We start from the raw sequence: 18,973 nt of genomic DNA, 5'->3' as shown, positions 1-18,973 counted from the left end.
GCATTCCCCTTCATCACCACGAGTGGTATACCCCTCCTCATCTTTCATCTATCACTTCATATCTGGCTACTAGGTTTCTGGTAATTATTTCAATCCCTCTGACGTTTCTCTAATAATAAAACTGCCTGCTGTTGGCAAGTGAGTCAATTCTTTTCAGAATCCTTTTTTGCCATCCTACACTCTCGCAAATTAACATTATAATTCTTTTTAATTGGAAATAATCAGAAGAGGTTCTGCACAAAGATTTCTCATAAGTCCTTCCCCACTACACTATATCGCTTGGACTCTAAACTAGCATGCAGCAAACCTGTATAAACTAGAAAACATGGAAGCCAAACAACTTTTGACAAAGTTAACTTCCATTTACAAGCAGCAAAGAATACTGTGGCACCTTATAGACTAACAGACGTTTTGCAGCATGAGCTTTCGTGGGTGAATACCCACTTCGTCGGATGCAAGTCACTGTGAATGGCTGCCAGAACATTAATTTTGTTCTATCTTTCTAACTGCCTGATAAATTCTCACATAGAAGAAACCTACTGACACATAACAGATCCTTATCACCATGAACACATTTTTAATCACACCTGGATATTTGCAACTTTACAAGACGTTAAATTGACGTTTCTTACCATGTAATTTTTATAGTGATTCTGACATCTCTCAAAATCAAACATCTACTCTTAAAATCATTGTGGATTTTATCTCAATTTTAAAAAAATTATATTAGAACACAAGTGTTTGTTTTAATTAACCCATATATCTTTCTCATTATCCCCTCTTGACTTAGCCTGCTATAAAAAACATTATAGCAAATACAGGAAATAAAATTAACTAAGATCTCCAATTACATACACACATTTGATTTGTTTTTATGAGGAAAACAGTAGGTTGGAAAGCTATGGAAGTTGGTAATGGAGCAGGAAGTCTCTCTCAATCATCAATTCAAATTTGACTCATGTCAGTACTATCCAAAAATTGTTATCATTAAACCACTGCTTAGTGGCCTATGTGAAATAATTTCGTGTTTTCAATCCAGTTAAAAATGGCCAGGTGCACAAATGACACCTTCATTTGTAATCTCAGCAGAGAGGCCAATGTTTAAACAGGCACATAGCTAGGCTACCCTGTCTCCAAGAAAAGCAATTATTTCAGAATAAGGTTGAGGTACAACGAAAGGTAAACTTGAGGTTTGCACTATTGTTGCATGCATTACAACTGCTCTGTAGATAAAAGACTACAGTTTCAAGGATGTCAGTTTGCTAACACTTACATTTAGACACACAAATAATTTATTTTCATTAGTTAAGAAAAATGTCAAACTTTTAGGCCCCAAAATTGTTTACCTTAAGAGTTGGTTTTCCTTCCAGGTACAGAGAGGAGGATTGGCCAGATGATGATCTTTTTACAAGTGATTGTCGCAGCAGGAAAGATATTTAAAAAACAAAACAAAAACAAAACTGAAACATGCATCTCAACATGATAAAAATCTGTGCAAGTGTACTCTCCAGCACAGCTTATGACCATAGTTTTGTTTGTTTTTCCCTTGAGGTGCACCTGGATTTGTGGTAGTGTTTTTGTTTTTTAAATTTTCTCCCTGCTGGACTTAATTTGGGTAGAAAAACAACCAAACTGTTGGGGAATTCCACATCTTATAACATCAAAGAGAAATAAATGTAAGGGCCTAAAAGGCCGACAGAGTCCTCCTAAAGATTGGCCGCTAATGGCAACAATAAAAATGCCAAAACTTAAAAGTTATTAATTCTGAGTTGCTAATACAGCAAGAAATGTTACATTAGTTACTTTTGCAATATACATGCAAAATGACTGAACTGAGCAGTCCTATTGTTCACTATACAATGGAAAGGCTGGAAGAGAATTCTAGGAGAACTTCACCTAGAATTGCTACAGGTTTGCTGATAAACATATCAGCATAAGGAAGAGGGAATAGGATACATAACCCTTCACTGGTGGTTCAAATCTAGTCCAGTTAAAAGAAAGTCATCAAAGAATGAAGGCTGTTCAGTGGTCCAAGACACTTTGGTGGTCTCATTCCAGCTCTTTTTTTTGGGGGGGGGGGAAAGGGTGGTTGGGGGGGGGGTGATAGAGGTTGACTATTCATCACAAAATCCACCACTACTTGTAAGTCTCAGTAGATAGCAGCATGGAGACTAAAGTGCCTTGTAAGCCATAGAGATGGTCCCCTGCAGATTATAGTTAAAGTAGCATGGCTAAATAGGATAAGTTTGCACAGCCTGCTGCTCTAGTAGAGGAATTTAACCACCATCATTCTCAGACAAAAATCTTTCATGAGCCTTAATTTCAACTATTTTCAATGCAGTAGAAAACACTTAATCCAAACTTTGTTTAAATTTAAACTCAATTCTAAAAAAAAAAAAAAAAGTCACAATTTCCAGACAACTGCAACAATCAATTTTTAGGCTCCTCAATTTGGGGCTCAGTTAAATAGACAATATAGAGATTTGTCCTGCCTTCAATAGCAGGAATGCTCATCACTACATATGATATTCCGTATAGTTAGTTACTACTAATTACCCAGACATGTGCTGCATTCATTTTACAGCACACATACTCAACCACAATACAAATCATACAGAAATAAACACTTGTCGATCCTTTTCTTGCCTGTCACTCTGAGTTCATGCATTACTACAAGGCTGATTTTCCGTTTAGTAGCTTCTTCTTCCTGTTGCATGATTTATTTATATTTACCATCAAAAGGAGTTTTTGTGTTTTCTGTATTTTAAGTATATTAAAGAGCTAGCTTCACCCCCTACCCAGTCTCTGTACACTGCTTCCTCTTTAATACACCATGATGGGGAGAAAAGCATTCTAAGAATTATGAAGAGGTGTTGTTATTATAACAAGAATTATTAGAATAGCATTGTAAGCCAGAGTGCATAGCGTCATATCACAAGACTAGAAAGAACAATCAGCAGCTCATTCTGTGGAGTATCTTAATATACAATTTTCAAGTGATTTCTTTTCTGAGACTTGTTTGTTGTTTGCATATCCTTGTGGCACAGAGCCTAAGTTCAGACATTTATTTTCTAAAGCTCTCTCCTTCTTCCTTGGCACTGGCACAAACATTTTAAATGATTTCTGAACAGCAACTTCATTTGCAGAGCTTTAGGGGGCATATGCAGCTTCCACTTATACATAATACTATCCCTGCTGCTGTTCATTCCACCAACACACACTTATTATATTTTACAATATGCTCGTATCTAGTTTACCACTAAGCTGCATGGTTATATACTGTGAAAGACTCTACACTGCATTATTCCTTCTGTTTCTTAGGAAATGTTTCTGAATGACAAGAAACATAACACAGTACCTAGGGAAGATTCTTTTGGGTAAACAGTATACATTCAGAAATAACAGATATAATGCATTACTATTCTACTAGACTAGTAGTCTTTAAAAGATCACTTGCCCTACATGTTAGGCGCCACAGTAAAAGGATACAATTAAAATAGAAGCAAATGCCTACCTTATTTTGCTGCCGCAGGTCAACACCTACTGACACAGTATCTTTGAAGAGAAATTCCCTGTGAGCTGTTATCCCTCAACACCAGTCATAGAAGAAGAAAATGCACCCTGTATTTGAGCATCATTACTTTCCTCCCCAAACTAATCTCTCCTTTCTCATTAGAGTAATCTGTCGTTTTGTCTTCATGTCCAAGCTCTCAGTTATAGCTTAGATCACCTCACAGTTGTGATTCAGGAATTAGGAGCTGTATGTCCACCAGAAGCTCGACCCAAAGCCACTGGAGCCAATGGAAAGACTGCTACTGACTTCATTGGGTTTTGAATCAAACCCCGTTACCCCAACCTGCCCATCCTCCAGGGGTTTATCCATTGCAATCCATTTCTGCATCCAAATCACTTGCAATAAGTTGAGTCACATGATTATTTAAGAAACATTAAAAAAAAAAGTGGGTGAGGTAATCTCTTTTATTGGCCCAACTCTGTTGGTGAAAGAGATGAGTAGGTGCAATAAAAAAAATATTACCTCACCCACCCCTTCTCACTATCATCCTGGGACCAACACACAACACTGAAAACTAAAAAAGTCAGATAAGCTTGCCATGCACTGACATTCCGATTTAGCCAGTGCATATTACTTTAGGAATGGCATACAGCCCAACTAGATTTCATTGTTTTCAAATAAATTGTAAGAGATATTGAACATATAAATACTGACCTTGTTTCTTTTAACCCTTCTTTCTGAATTACTTCCAGTATTTGTTTTGCAGTCATTGGTGAGTTGGGGTGTTTTTCCAATGCCTAAAAAGAAATGACATATATGTGTAAATAAGATACAATAATTCTGTGAATTTGAAAAGTTATGTGTTCATGCACTTTTTTCCTAATTATTTTTGGAGGGGGGGTTGCAGTGTTGAGACTGGAGTCCGCCATCTGTTGGAAGGCCAGATATAGTCCAGGACACTGCAGAAAAAGTGAGATTTACTTGCTGCTTGTGTGCATCATCTGCTGAAATGCATGGGAAGATTCTTCCAAAGATACAAAATAAACTAAAAAGAGTTAAAATATGAAACCTATTTGAGGAGACCAATACGGCAGTACAGTTTCTCTGAGGTGGGGAGGGGGGAAGCGAGAGAGATTGCTAGTTTTTGCTCACTATTTTAAAAACAGTATGAGGTCACTGAAGTACTGTGCTTACATTTTATGAGGACCTCAGAAACAAAAAAGGCTAAAAACTTCTGTTTGCAAAGGAGGAGCCACTGTCAGAAGTGACATGATAGGTTTCAAATTTTAAATGCTTTTTGTTTTTAAAAAGATGAAAAATTAAGTGGTCAAAACTCACAGAAGCACACAAGATGCCACATGACTCACTCGAGTGCAGTATGTTTTCCAGTTCAGCTCAGTTTTCCACTCCTTTGCCTTTTCCAATTGAGCCCAAATTAATCCACTCCTCATCCCAATTCAGACCAATTGGCATGGAACTTTCTAGTTTGTCATTTGCTTTTTGTCCCTTTTCAGTTTTAGCCAGTTAACTCTTTCTGCCATTTTTTTGCTCATGTAAGGTGCCAGATTGACAGCCCTGGAAACTGAAATCCTTTATCAACAGAAAAGGTACAGCACAGGCAATGGCAATGCAAGCTTCCCCACAGTGTCTTTCCAACATGACTCAGTAACAACTTGCACTTCCACCTCTGGCAAATGAGAAATTGGTTTGGTCTCCATGCTCATTCAATCCTTTGCCTCTCTTTACTAGTTACCAATTAATGCCAATTGTGATGGTAGCTACTGTAACGTGGACACCTGTCCACTCGGAACTAGAAACATACCACCAAAACATATCACGTAAGTCACCGAAGACTGGATGGTGAATATTTTCAATCACTACTAACCAGGGCTGTAATTCAAGCAGGTGACCTAGAGGAGCCAAAGCCTCCATACCCTCTACCAATCCCTTGAGCTCCCAGGGCCCCTCCTGCCATTTTACAGTTCTGGTAGCTTCCTGTTCTCCCCTTTCCAATTCAGAACACTATTTACCAAATCCCTTGCCCCATATTGTTTTCCATATCAGACAAGCTTATTCTTTACCTTTTAGTTCTACAAAAGAAAAATGCAGAAATGAGGGCTGCACTACAAAGGTTTGGGAGCTGAACTGAGCTTATAACAATGTGTACGTAAATAGGAAAGATTATACATGGAATTTCCAGGAAAGGAAAATGGAATGGTGACCTGAAAGGGGGAAAAGTAGGGAGGAAAGAAATTAAAAGATGCAAAAGGGATCAGTGAAGAGGGATCTCGGAAAGAGATTATTACAAGGGAGAGGAGAGGAACTATAGACAAAACAGGAAGTAGTAGCAATAGGACAGTCTAATTCACTGGAAAGAGGACAATGTGAGTGAAGATTAAGACTCGAATGATGGAGGTTAATAACATCAAAAGGCAAAAAAGGAAAATATAACCTTTGGAGTAAGGAAGAGAGGCGAGATAACAGAAAAGGATGAAGTAAAATGAATATGCAGTAAAATGGAGGGGGAAAAGGGAAACTGAACTGAACTGGGAACACTCCAGAGGGCAAACTGGGTAAAACTGGAAAGGGCAGAAGAGGAAACTACACTGTACTGGACATGGCTATGAAGGAAACTGGGTGCACTTGAAAGTGGGGTTACTCACTGTGGAGGATTCCCTGTTTCTCTTCCTGAGTACAGGCCCCTCAGCACACCTGGGCAGCTCCTCCCTGCAATTGAGAAAATTTGGGTAGCCCTGTCCCCTTCTCTATGACATCACATCCTACTCTATAAAGGAAGTAAAAGTGCCAAGTATTACAGTGTGAATTTGATGACAGTGGGAAGGAAACAATAAAGCTACGCAAAACATCAGAAATCACCCTGTCTGGGGAAGTGGGAGAAGGGAGGGCAGTATGTGCTGAGGAAACTGCACTGAACGGATTGTGGAAACAATAGCCAGACACATGGATACAGATCATCTTCACAAAACAAAACAAACAAAACAAAAAAGGAACTGACAAAGCAATATGTATAACACTACAGAGATTTTAATCAACCTCACAAGACAGCTTTTAAATACCAAAGTATGAAGTAAATACATTCTGGATATAACGACATACTAAAATGGAGAATATGTTAGAAAGGCTGAATGTGCTGGAATGAACAATTGCCCATTGTGTGAAATGGTTTAATCACTGGATGCACAGTGTGGGCTGTGGTTTCATATATCCTGACAAGTGTAACTGTATTAATCTAGCCATTTAGAACAGATATATATTATATGCACGTGTACACACACACACCCCAAACACACACACACACAACACAAAAGTTACCTTAAGTGAAGAGCAAACATTTCCTGATTTAGAATACTATTGAATGAGAAGTCAGTCTTCCGTATGTCTGGGGTTTTTCATAACTATTAAGAAGACTATTTTAGCTAAATACAGTAACTAGGCTGTATTTCTTGTGTAAGGAAAAAAAACTAGGCAGGCTTAATTTAAAGTAGCTTATTTGAAGAAAGTAAAAGTGATTAGTTGAAGAAACATTTCAATGAAGGGTTTATGATTTCCCCCACCTACCTATGGAAAACAGGATGAGGTGACAGTACAGAACATCACACATACAGCAATATTATGAAGAAGCTTGTGCGCTAACGAACAGACTGAACTTATACCTGCACCAACAATGCATACCTCCACGGCGCACCCACCACCCCACAAAAAAATTGTATTTCCATGGATTTTTCACAATAATGCTAAAGATTAAAATTGAACTAGTAATTGTCCACTAAGACATGTAAAATAATAAAAGAGAATAGCTTAATGCAGTATGAACACCTTGGTAAGACAAGGTAATGAAGGGCAAGGGAGGAAGCCTTACCTGTTTTAAATCTTTCTCCTATTTCCCAACCCCATTCTCCAACATTCATATCCCCTGAATGGGAATTTACTTAGACCTGGGCAATGACTGATAATGCTGGGATTATAATTAATAGTTAGGACCCCAGAGCAAGTCAAATTACAGTCATGAAAAATATGAGTCTTCCTGTCCCTAGTTCTTTGGGATATAACCAACATATTTTCTTAAGGGCGGGGAAGGAAAGGAATGATTTGCACTGTATCCTTGAGTATCCTACATTTGTTCTTCCACATTAGGCATAACTAGCAATGAAATTCACCATCTAAGCAGGACTAAGAAAAGTGGTGAGCAACCTGCGGCCCACAGGCTGCGAGTTTGTTTACACTGGCCAGCCGAAGGCATGGCTGCCCGCAGCTTCGAGCGGCCACAGTTCACCGTTCCCGGCCAAAGGGAGCTGCAGGAAGTAGCGCCGGCCATAGGGACGCGCCAGCCACAGGGACGCGCCGCTCCCATTGGCAAGGAATGGCAAACGGTGGCCACTGGGAGCTGCGGGCAGCCATGCCTGCGGATGGTCAATGTAAACAAACTGTCTCGCGGCCCACCAACAAATTACCCTGACGGGCCATGTGCAGCCCGCAGGTTGCCCACCCCTTACTAAGAAGATCCTTAAGATCACTGAGTGTTCAGTACAGAGGTCACCAGGATACTTGAGTAGTTTACCCAAACCCTGCTGATTTGGAGAGTGAAGAGACCAGGACTCTGAACCAAACCCAGGTTCTATCACATGGCACTTCTGAGAGCTACTAGTAGAAAACAGACTTATTAATAAACATTAATGGTCCAGAAGACAAATTGGCACTTTTGAATTTTTTCCCCGTGGGTGCTCCAGCCCCAGAGCACCCACAGAGTCAGCACCTATGCTCCTGTATACTATTGACCAACAGTCAGAGCACCCACACACTAAACCCAACAACCACATTTAGACTAAAGTATCACAGCCCACAGGAGATTAAACTATTATTTGCCACAGGCACAAAACAGGAGGGATAACGGTGCACCAATACTTGAGGCTGCTGCAATGGCAGGAAATTAAGTGTGAGATACCTACATGATCCTAGCAAGCAAACCTCACTACTAGCTCTTCTTTGCACCCGTTCCTGTTTGAATTAGTCTTTCCTGAATAACAGTGAACAGAATCTGTACACAATATTCCAAATGAGGTCTTATCAGAGCCTTGCACAATGTCTTTAACACTTCTCTATCTCTACTGGAAATGCCTTGCCTGATACATCCTAGGATCGTATTTGCATACTTTGCATTACATTGGTTACTCTCGGGCATCCTGTGCTCAACCACACACTTAGGTTTCTCTCCTTCTGTCAATTCCAACTGATAAACCTCCATCTTATAGCAGAAATTCTTATTAGACCCTAAGTGCCTGACCCTTCACTTTGTAGTATTAAATTTCATTCAATTTCTGTTACTCAGTGTTCAGGATCATCTAGTTCTTCCTGTATAAAGCTCCAATCCTTCTCTGTATTAACAATGCCTCCCAACTTTGTACCATTATAATCTGTTTGGCAGTAATGAAACCGGGAGATAACCTCTGTATGTAACATATCACCAGGTTTTTTTAAATGTATGTGTAAAATTGGCCTTCAATGCACATAATCAAATCTGCTCAACTGTTTGCAATTCAACCATTACAGAGCAACACAAGCAGAGAAAACAGACAGTGGTGCAAACTACAGTTTTAGCAATCACAGAACTCAAGAACGCTATTCTCCAGTGGCAAGTAGGAAGCTTTCGCAGACAAGTACCATCCACTTCTGCAGATTCGAGCCATTATGTTTGCAGAAAAAAAGATTTCTTAATATGAAGCCAATGTAAACCGATACAGTGCTGTCTTCTTAAACTAGCAGACAAGGCTGCTCCCATGGCTCTGCTGCTGCTCATAGCTTTGTCAAGCTTTCCACTGATACATCCAGATCCCTGTGAACAGCAGCTAAACTGAAAAGAATCAGGTACATTTCATTGCTGCTGCTTGGCAAAGCTACAGTCCAAGAAACCACAATGACAATAGAGCAACACACTAGGAAAGACAATCCAAAAAACCCAAACACCACAGGCTGGGAGGGAGGTAGAAGTGATACTACCTAGCCCTTTTTCTAAGCAGCCACAGGCAGGGGCGGAGGGGGAGGAAGGCCCCACACAAATCTTTCATATTGGTTTTTGGTCAGCAGATTTAGCCTTCTGGCTATTAGGTTTCTGCTAAAACGTCAAAGCCTTCTGTTGTGAGAGGAGAGACTGATAGGTAAATCAATTAGAAGAGAGATTTGGGGAAGTATTTTGGGCTGGGACTGAGGATAAGAGAAGCAAGAAGAGACAGACAAAGGGGAAGAAGTAGGGGACACAATATGTGAAAAAAAGAATGTAACAGAGTGAAAGGTAAAAGGAGGAAAAGATGAATGAAGACAACAAAGGAAGGTACACCACGATTACTTGCTTGCTGGTGGTCTACAGATAGTTGGCTGGTCACATGATGCTAGCTCTCTTCATTTCCAGCTGCTAAACTGCATTAAAAGACACTAAAAATATGTTAATAACTTTCCTAATATTACTTTTCCATATGAGCAATTATAATTGCCATGGGGATGTTATACAATTGTGAATGGGAGGGGAAGTGTCCCTGAGAGACTTTTTTTTTTTTTTTAAAGGATGTGGTCTATATGGTGAAAAAAAATTGAGAAATCCTGTATTATTATAGGAAAGAAATGAAAAAGTAGAATGAAGCCAAGAAGAGTATGAAGATTTAATAAAAGCAAAATTATATAGCGATATAAATATAGTACATTCAGGTTTTCCAAGTATATCAAACACAAAGTTTAACAACTGATTGGTACATTGCACATATATATCGTGATCCACATTGGCTCCCTATTGGTTTCTATAAAGACCTAGTGGCTTAGAATACGCCACCCTAAAAGTTCAGACAGCCAACACCATAGTCGGCAGAGACACATGAGCTGCAATCCCTTCAGTTGCCCTGGGGGAAAACAGCTGGCAGATAGTTTTCTGTCAGAATATCAACTTTGGAACATACTCCCCATCTTGGTCTGAAACTGCCCCAGTATTCTGACCTTCAGGCCATGGAAGGCCTGTCCAATTCCTTAGGCATTTGATGAAGGTGAAGACAGAGAATGAAGCTCTCCAGTAGGATGGATGATTTCTCTGTTCTACTGCTTTGATTGGCTGGGTTAATGTTTTTTGGGGGGACTGGGATAACTGGATCAGTTTTGAGTATAATGTTTTTTCTATAATGCCACATTTTAACTCATGTAATGGAAGCTAGGGCTCTTTGAAAAATCAAAATAAATGGCATACTTGCATTTAGAATTCAAAATAAATAAATGTCACAATTAAATACAATATACAACGGAACAGCACAACTGTTTTATTCCTTTAAATTGCAGAGGCTGTGGCAAGTAAAATTTTTTGTCATAATGAGTAAAATCAACCCTCAGGCTAGTAGGTAAAGAGTACATTTCCCATTTTATTACTTAGTAAGACAAGGTAAGTATCTAAATGACTAATATCCTGAACCTGCATTGGGATGAGTTATCATAGACCCCAGCACATCCCACTGACTATAACAGGATTTCGCATAGGCAGAGGGTCCATGCTACCAGATTGCTTTGCAAGATCAGGGTCAAAGGCAAATATCTTGATGAACACTGAGTTTTGTTTCCATTTCTACTATAGCATGAGCTCTATTACTATTCCAGAGAGTCTCCTTTAGTTCCAGTGACAGAGGGCTACGAGTTTAGAGTATTAGGATGGGAGTTCTAGTCTGTGACATATGCATGCGGTTAGCTGACAAACATAGGTGCTATGCAGTTTGTGGCTATGAATCATTACATTGGATGAAGCTCCGCTGTGGAGAGAGCAAAGAGAAAAAGATAGCCCTCCCACCCCACCACCATATCAGAGATTAGTTACAAACTGCCCTGAATTCATGGCCATGATCCTTAACTGCATCCATAAGGGAGGTGAATGCCTCTTTGGCGCATACACCTGGTACAAGGGGAGAAAGCGACCATGCTTAGGTGATTGAGACTGTTCCTTTCCACCCCAACAGTTTGTGTCCTGCATCAGCTTGCCTGTATTTTATGCTGTATATTGTTTCCCCTCTATTATCTAAAGAAACACTATGAAAAATTAAGAACATCAGAACAGCTATACTGAGTCAGACCAAAGGTCCATCTAGCCCAGTATCCTGTCTTCTGACCGTGGCCAATTCCAGGTGCCCCAGAGGGAATGAACAGAACAGGTAATCATCAAGTGATCCATCCCCTGTCGCCCATTCACAGCTTCTGGGAAAGAGGCTAGGGACACCATCCATGCCATCCTGGCTAATAGCATTGATGGACCTATCCTCCATGAACTTATCTAGTTCTTTTTTTAACCCTGTTGTAGTCTTGGCCTTCTCAATATCCTCTGGCAAGGAGTTCCACAAGCTGACTGTAGAATTGTGTGAAGACATACTTCCTTTTGTTTGTTTTAAACCTGCTGCTTATTATTTTTATTTGGTGATCTCTAGTACTTGTGTTATGAGAAGTAGTAAACGACACTTCCTTATTTACTTTCTCCACATCAGTCATGAGTTTATAGACCTCTATCATATCCCCCCTTTGTCATCTCTTTTTAAAGGTGAAAAGTCCCAGTCTTATTAATCGCTCCTCATTCAGAACCCATTCCATACCCCTAATCATTTTTGTTGCCCTTTTCTGTACCTTTTCCAATTCCAATATATCTTTTTTGAGATGGGGCCGACCATATCTGCAGGCAGTATTCAAGATGTGGATGTACCATGGATTTATATAGAGGCAATATGATATTTTCTGTCTTATTATTTACCCCTTTCTTAATGATTCCCAACATTCTGTTCGCTTTTTTGACTGCCGCTGCACATTGAGTGGATGTTTTCAGAGAATTATCCATAATGACTCCAAGATCTCTTTCTTGAGTGGTAACAGCTAATTTAGACCCCATTGTTTTATATGTAGAGTTGGGATTATGTTTTCCAATGTGCATTTGCACATTGCATTTATCAACATTGAATTTCATCTGCCATTTTGTTGCCCAGTCACCCAGTTTTGTGAGATCCTTTTGCAGATCTTCGCAGGCTGCTTGGGACTTAACATTGATTGCTATGTGAGTGATGGAGAGAAAAATAGCACACAAAAGCCTGAATATATTCACTTTTTTGTATATGTTATATCACTCTAACGCAAACTAATATAGATTTTTTTTTCAGACACTAAAAGGTTTACTGTACTACTGATGTTTCAACATGGTCAGAATCAAAACACGTGAAGAGGAAGTCTTCTGAAATCGTGTGTGTGTGCGCGCGCGCACGCACACAAGTGTGCGTTTTTACAAGCTTCCATCACTTACTCACTTTGGAAGTACTCCTTAAACATTACATTTGCCTGAGGAAAGTAACAGAATTCCTACTGGCTACTCTCTAAATGTACCAGATTTAACAAGAGGAGACAGTTATGCCAGTTTTCTTTCCACTCCTCTCCTACAAGGAGTTATCTTGTTAGATGGTGTCCTACAGATACAGACCTAAGATTTCAGAGAGAAAAAATACTAAACTATAACATATAGGATTAAGAATAAAATATGTTTAGGGGTACATACAGCAGCTAAACACGTACTTCCTATCACCTTTTAAAATACTTTTTCTAGATCAGGGTTATCCATGAAATTAATAAAAAAAGCAGATTTTGTGTTGTGACTGATATGGGTATATTGTGAGGCATGAATACAATTAAGCATTTATAGCCATGGTCTGGGCTGATTATAACAAGGCTTTATTTACAAATAATAGGATTGTTACATTATACCACATCTAATAATAATATAGAAAGAAATACTGTGTGACCCTTAACAAATCACGTAGCCTCTCTGTGACTCAGTTCTCCCATCTGTAAAACAGATAAAATATTTATCCTCATTGTACAGCATTTTGATGCTTGGATGAAAAGTTTATTTACATTCTCTCAGTCTTTGTAAAGAGATTCCTTATCCTTGCAAGACTTAGTGTTTTCTCTCTTCCTCTCTCATCGCCAGCTACACAGCACAGTTCCCTGTACTGCTGCCTGTTGGCTAACATGAAAAGAAGGGGAGCAAAACTGTGTTGTTACTGATGTAGAGAGTGAACCTTTGTTCGTACTTTGGTAGGTTTTATCCTTATAAGGATGACCAAAGTGTGTGTGCCTGGAGGGTGGATGGGCTGGGGTGCAACACAGAAGGTCAGGACAAGGAAAACTAAAACCGGAAGGGAAGAAGTGACTTCCTCTCCCCCCCCCCCCCCCAAAAAAATAAAGCATCTGAATTCCCCCATCAGGAAAATCCCTCCAAAGAAAAGTGAAATGAAAGCCATCATCTTGTTTTATTCAGGGGGGAATTATTCAATTTTCGAGGGAACTGGTATTACAAATGAAAGGGACTTTGGGGGTTTTCAAGCTTACAGAATGTTCAAAACTGACTTGAAATCAATTTGAATTGTGACATCATATCCCTGTATGTAGTCAATTCACTGGTACAATCAAATTATAGTACTTCAAATGCTCCAAAAGTAGACAGGAAAGTCACATTTTTGAATTAGAGAAATATAGCCTTCTCGCGCCACATATATAGAGAGAATTCTTTTGTTAGCTGCCAGTGGGATTTTGCTATCTTTGTTAAATATAAAATGGTTAGTGTCATAACAATGAACATCCATCATTTTTATGACATTTATCTTCATGAGTGAGGAAAGGAAGGGCTACTGTGAATTATTCCACCTCTCCTCATGAGATGATTAAAGTCTTAAGAGATTAGTCATCAATACCAGCTGTATATAAAATAAAATACATGACGGTGTGGGATGCTAGAAGTTTTAATTGCCATGAATTGGGGAACAACATCTTACTCGCAGATGGTACAGCTGTCAGTTACTCATGCAAGGTTCTCAAGCAAGGGAGAATCAGTATTTTGTACCACACCAAACCATGCATATTTTGTTTGAGTCACATATCTTGTTCATTTTTAATTCTAATCTTCCTACTGTCTTCCCCCACCTGGCTTTAAAGTATACTAGCTGTAACAAAAACGGGCTCTATTTGGGTGGAACCTAGGGATGTTCGTATAAAGTTTGGCAAATAACATGTTGTTTCAAACCCATTACAAACAAGAGTTTGGCAAGGTACCGATAGATTAGATAGAACACATGATGGTGTGTCTATATAACGGGGAGATGCCCTAAAGGTTTTATTGGGAAGACCTGCATAACTTACAGCTTTTCTATTTGAGAACGATCTGACCTAGGGTTGCCAATTTTGGCTGGAGGGATTCCTGGAGGTTTCAGCACATGACAATCTTTAATTAAAGATTAATCTTTAATTCCTGGAGACTCCAGGACAATCCTGGAGGGTTTGCAACCCTAATCTGACCATCCCAAACTGCTGGCAATTAAAAAAAAAAAAAACACCTTTCATGGCACCTTATACCAGCAGTTGTTCTGTTGGTTTGTTCATTTGTTCTGGGGTGATTGTTGTTTATAATACACACAAAAGAGTATGGTATTTTCCCATTCCCATTCTTCCTCATGGCAGAAAATGCTTTTGATTACAATTGTGGTGAGTTGTAAGTGCTTGGAATGCATGGTAATCACAAGGTTGAATGAAGGGGAGCAGATTTGTTTTTTGGGGGTGAATTGCCCTGGTTCTTTTGGAGAAGTTCTCCTTCTCTGGTTACTGCTAGATCACACCTATCATTTAATCTGTGACTCAAAAGATAATTCTAGGAAATAATTTTTTGCCTTTGGAATACACGAAATGATAAGCATTACCAGTTTTCCACAGGGAGCATATCTTTATCCACACTACCCTTGATAAGGGCTTCAGGAAGCCCAAGCATAAGGTTTTCAAAAATTCTCTGATGCGATCAGTAACTTACACAGATCAGCCATATAACAAGGCAACATTACTGTGAGGAGGATATACCATGACAGTATGGTTGGGAGACACTGCATTGACATAGCTGACAAAGTAAAATCAACAGAGTGGTTTACCAGCTGAACAGAAGTTTCCCTTAGAGATTTAAACTCAATAAACGGGATCAATCTTCATAGCCAGAACAATTAAATAGGGCCTCATGCCCACAAGGAACACAGATGAACTCTGACTTCAAAATTACAGAGGTGATAGTGAGACAGAGATAAAGATGTGATCCTTATACCAAGAGTTTGTAACCCTAAGCCCAAAATTAAGATGCAGATTTTGTCTACCTATCTGAGTAAAACCTGAAAGCACTCAGGATAGGTCACTAGTTGTTGGCAGCCATGAGCTCCAGACTCAGCCTGGAATGACTACTCTTCGCATGGGCCATAAGCCTGCTTCAACTCTAAAATCAGATCGAACAAGAACTCGGCACACACTAATGGGAAATCTGAGGTGCAATAAATCAGCCTGCATGCCACAAAACTATGAATCACAAACAAGGTAGATACTTTAATTTGTAGAGGAGAGGGTACGTAGGATTTTCTTTTACGGCCGGGAAGGTTATAGGTACATCATTTTCATACAACTGGGTTTCCTGCTCAACCAAGAGATGAGCTTTATTTTAGGGCTCTCTTAGTTTACTGCCTTCTCTCTCACTGTCCTATCTTCATTCTACTTTGAACAGCAATGGCCTTTTTTGTTTTCTGGCAGGTGAAAGCATCAAAGAAAAGCAAACCAGGAAAGGGCAAAACTCGCCCATTAGGTAATTAATATATGATTTACTCAATGGCAGATTCATTCTGCCCTACTTGAACTACACATTTGCCTTTCGTGAGGGGAGTTTTACCCTAAAGTAAGCCCTTTTTTGGAACCACAGAGGTAAACATTAGCAGCTCCTACTCTCAGCATAGCACTAGTCTTTTCACATTTTAAGTAAGACTTTTCTGAATGCTCAGTATGAATTTTTATTTTTTCGTAGTCCCAGGAAATCAAGGAATTTCTTTAGTGGATTCAATAACGTGGCCCTTCCTGGATACTACACTGTGACATGATGGAAGACTTGAATGTTTTGATGACCCTGAGAAGTTTGCCAGGAGGAGTTACTCCTGGTAGGGCCATCCAAGCCATATAGGTCAAAGGGTAAGGTTCAGATTAAAAGCAGTCCACTGGTCCTACAAGTTGGGGGTTAAACAAGCCTAGGGGGATAGCCAGAAGGAAATAATATCACCAACTGGCAAAATAGCAACTGCATTCACCAATTTCAACAGGATCTGATAAGTTATAGATTTTAAGTTATCAACCAAACTATGACTCTTCAATTCAAATGTTATTTCCATCTTAACATACGGATGTGAAAGCTGGAAAGTCACCAGAGACAGATGTCTAAATGTCTTCGAAAGCAAATACCTTAGAAAAATACAAGATAGTAAATGAAATAACATATGCCAAGATTTGTCAGAGTTTAACACCTCCTGATCTCTAAAGTTATCCAGGGGGAAAAAAAGATGGAAATACAAAGGACATGTGTTAAGAATGAAGCCAGAGCATCTGCCATGGCAAGCGTGCCATTGGGCAGCTGAAAGAACGTGCAAAAGGGGCTAAGTGAAAGAATACCTTCATCGAACACTACTCAGAGCAGGATATCTATGGGACTTAACAACATAGAGAACATACACAGTGTGGATTAGGATAGACAGGGATAGAGGAGCCTTGCTCAGGCCCTAAGTGACATATGACAGCACGGGAAGGATTATGATTTAAAATCAACTGCAGTCCACAGGAAAAGATTTAACTGTCTTTTATCCTTCAACTCTATTGGTGCTCTACCACAGAATGAACTCTCTTGCTCAATGGAGCAATCTCAGAATATTTTTATTTTAAGGATATGGAACACTATTGTAAAATTGGTATCCTAAAAGAAAAGAAAAGGCCCTTGCCTATTCACAAAAGCACTGAAAAGAATTCTAACACGGAGCTATAGAGTCAAAACATTCATTACCAAAATCCCATGCAAGTTACACAGACTCCCCAACAGCCTGCAGTCTTAGTTCCAATGACTGTGGTCTTAGAAAACCATGTTTCCTTAAAAAATCCTGTTAACAGAAAGACGAAAGGTCACTTTGCACAAAGGTTATGATGCCTCAGCATTGGCCTCCAGTGTAGCTATCCAGTTCATCTTCTGCCTATAAGGCAATACAATGCAGTAGTTAGATGAGCCTTTTGCCTTAAACTGTTCCAGATATTGTGACCCATAAATACAAATCTATTTGTGGAACATTTCGATGTTATATTCTTCAACGGTAAGAAAATATATCAGTATTTCTGGTTACTAAACAAAAAACAGCAGTAGTCTCATCCTGCAAAAGAGATTCCAAGACAGGTACACATATAAGCATTGCTTTTCTAGAAGCAATCTGGACAAGATCAGGTGACACTAACTCTGAAAATTCCATTAGTAGAAAGGATTGCCTATCGCTCAAAGGAGAGGAAAATATTTCATAAGACAAGTGGGTCTTTTCATTTATTTCTAAAGGGTTGGTTGATTTTCTTTTTTTACCTTTTCAATGTTCTCTTGGTTGAAATGGATGATAAGGCAAATTATCCTAAAATTAGTTGGAATGTGATGTAATAAGAAACACAGTAGTTCATTTCCCAGAAAAAAGTTCTAATTATAGTTGTGACATTCCTCTGGTGTTCTCTGGACCTGTGATCTACTAGGTCACTCCAACCCTTGACTCTGGGAGCTAGCCTTACCCTGCTCTGCTGTGAGAACCCCCACTCCCAGGCTGTTCACACACAGCCTCTGGCATGTAAGCTGCTCCCAGCTATGTGAGTGAGCACTTTTGGCCAACCACTGCATGGATTCTGCAACTGAATGACACTAGCCAATATCTCCGGTCCCAGACACAGCCCTAGAAACCTTTGTCTTGCAGTGTCCAGTTATGCCCGTTCGTCAATTTAACAAAGAAATTGATATGTACCAGACTTGTTATCCCAAGGGAAGTCTCTGACACGCTTCAAACCAAACTTACTGCTTCAAGTAGAATAAACAAACAGATTTATTAACTATAAAGATAGATTTTAAGTGATTATAAGCCAAAGCCCAACAAGTCAGATCTGATCAAATGAAATAAAAGCAACACATTGTAAGCCGATCTTAACATTTTCAGTGCCCTTACAAACTTGGATGCTTCTCACCACATGCTAACTGGCTGCTCTTCAGCCAGACTCTCCCCTTTGATCAGCACTTCAGTCACTTGGTGGTGGTGTCTGTTGATGGAGGTGAAAGAGAGGGAGAGCATGGCAAATGTCTCTCCCTTTTTATCATGTTCTTTCTTCTCTCTTGGCTTTGCCCTCCCCACCCCCAGAGTCATGTGAGCATTACCTCATCATAGTCCCAAACTGACCAAGGGAAGGGAGGTGACTCACTCGAGAGTCCAACAGATCCTTTGTTGCTGCCTAGGCCAGTGTCCTTTGTTCCTGTGAGGCTGGGCTGGGTTTGTTCCATACATGCCCTGATGAGGTGTGAACTGCCCCTCTGCTCTGGAG

At 39.6% G+C, this 18,973-nt stretch overlaps 1 protein-coding gene across 14 annotated transcripts in view; it reads right to left on the bottom strand.

Moving 5' to 3' along the window:
- Positions 1-18,973, bottom strand: part of ASXL3 (ASXL transcriptional regulator 3) — a 147,649-nt gene that overhangs the window by 119,242 nt on the left and 9,434 nt on the right. For 4 of the 14 annotated variants that reach the window (XM_039524839.1, XM_039524837.1, XM_039524838.1 and 1 more), the window contains exon 2: positions 4,229-4,311. In XM_039524839.1, the coding sequence (XP_039380773.1) occupies positions 4,229-4,311 (83 nt within the window). Of the gene's footprint in view, positions 1-1,346; positions 1,402-3,514; positions 3,556-4,228; positions 4,312-6,177; positions 6,300-18,973 lie in introns of all 14 variants that reach the window. The other 10 variants (XM_039524848.1, XM_039524847.1, XM_039524849.1 and 7 more) reach the window with 7 other exon arrangements.

This window comes from Mauremys reevesii, linkage group 2 (assembly GCF_016161935.1).
Source record: "Mauremys reevesii isolate NIE-2019 linkage group 2, ASM1616193v1, whole genome shotgun sequence".
Classification (NCBI taxonomy): domain Eukaryota; kingdom Metazoa; phylum Chordata; order Testudines; family Geoemydidae; genus Mauremys; species Mauremys reevesii.
This window is presented reverse-complemented; position numbering and strand designations above follow the sequence as displayed.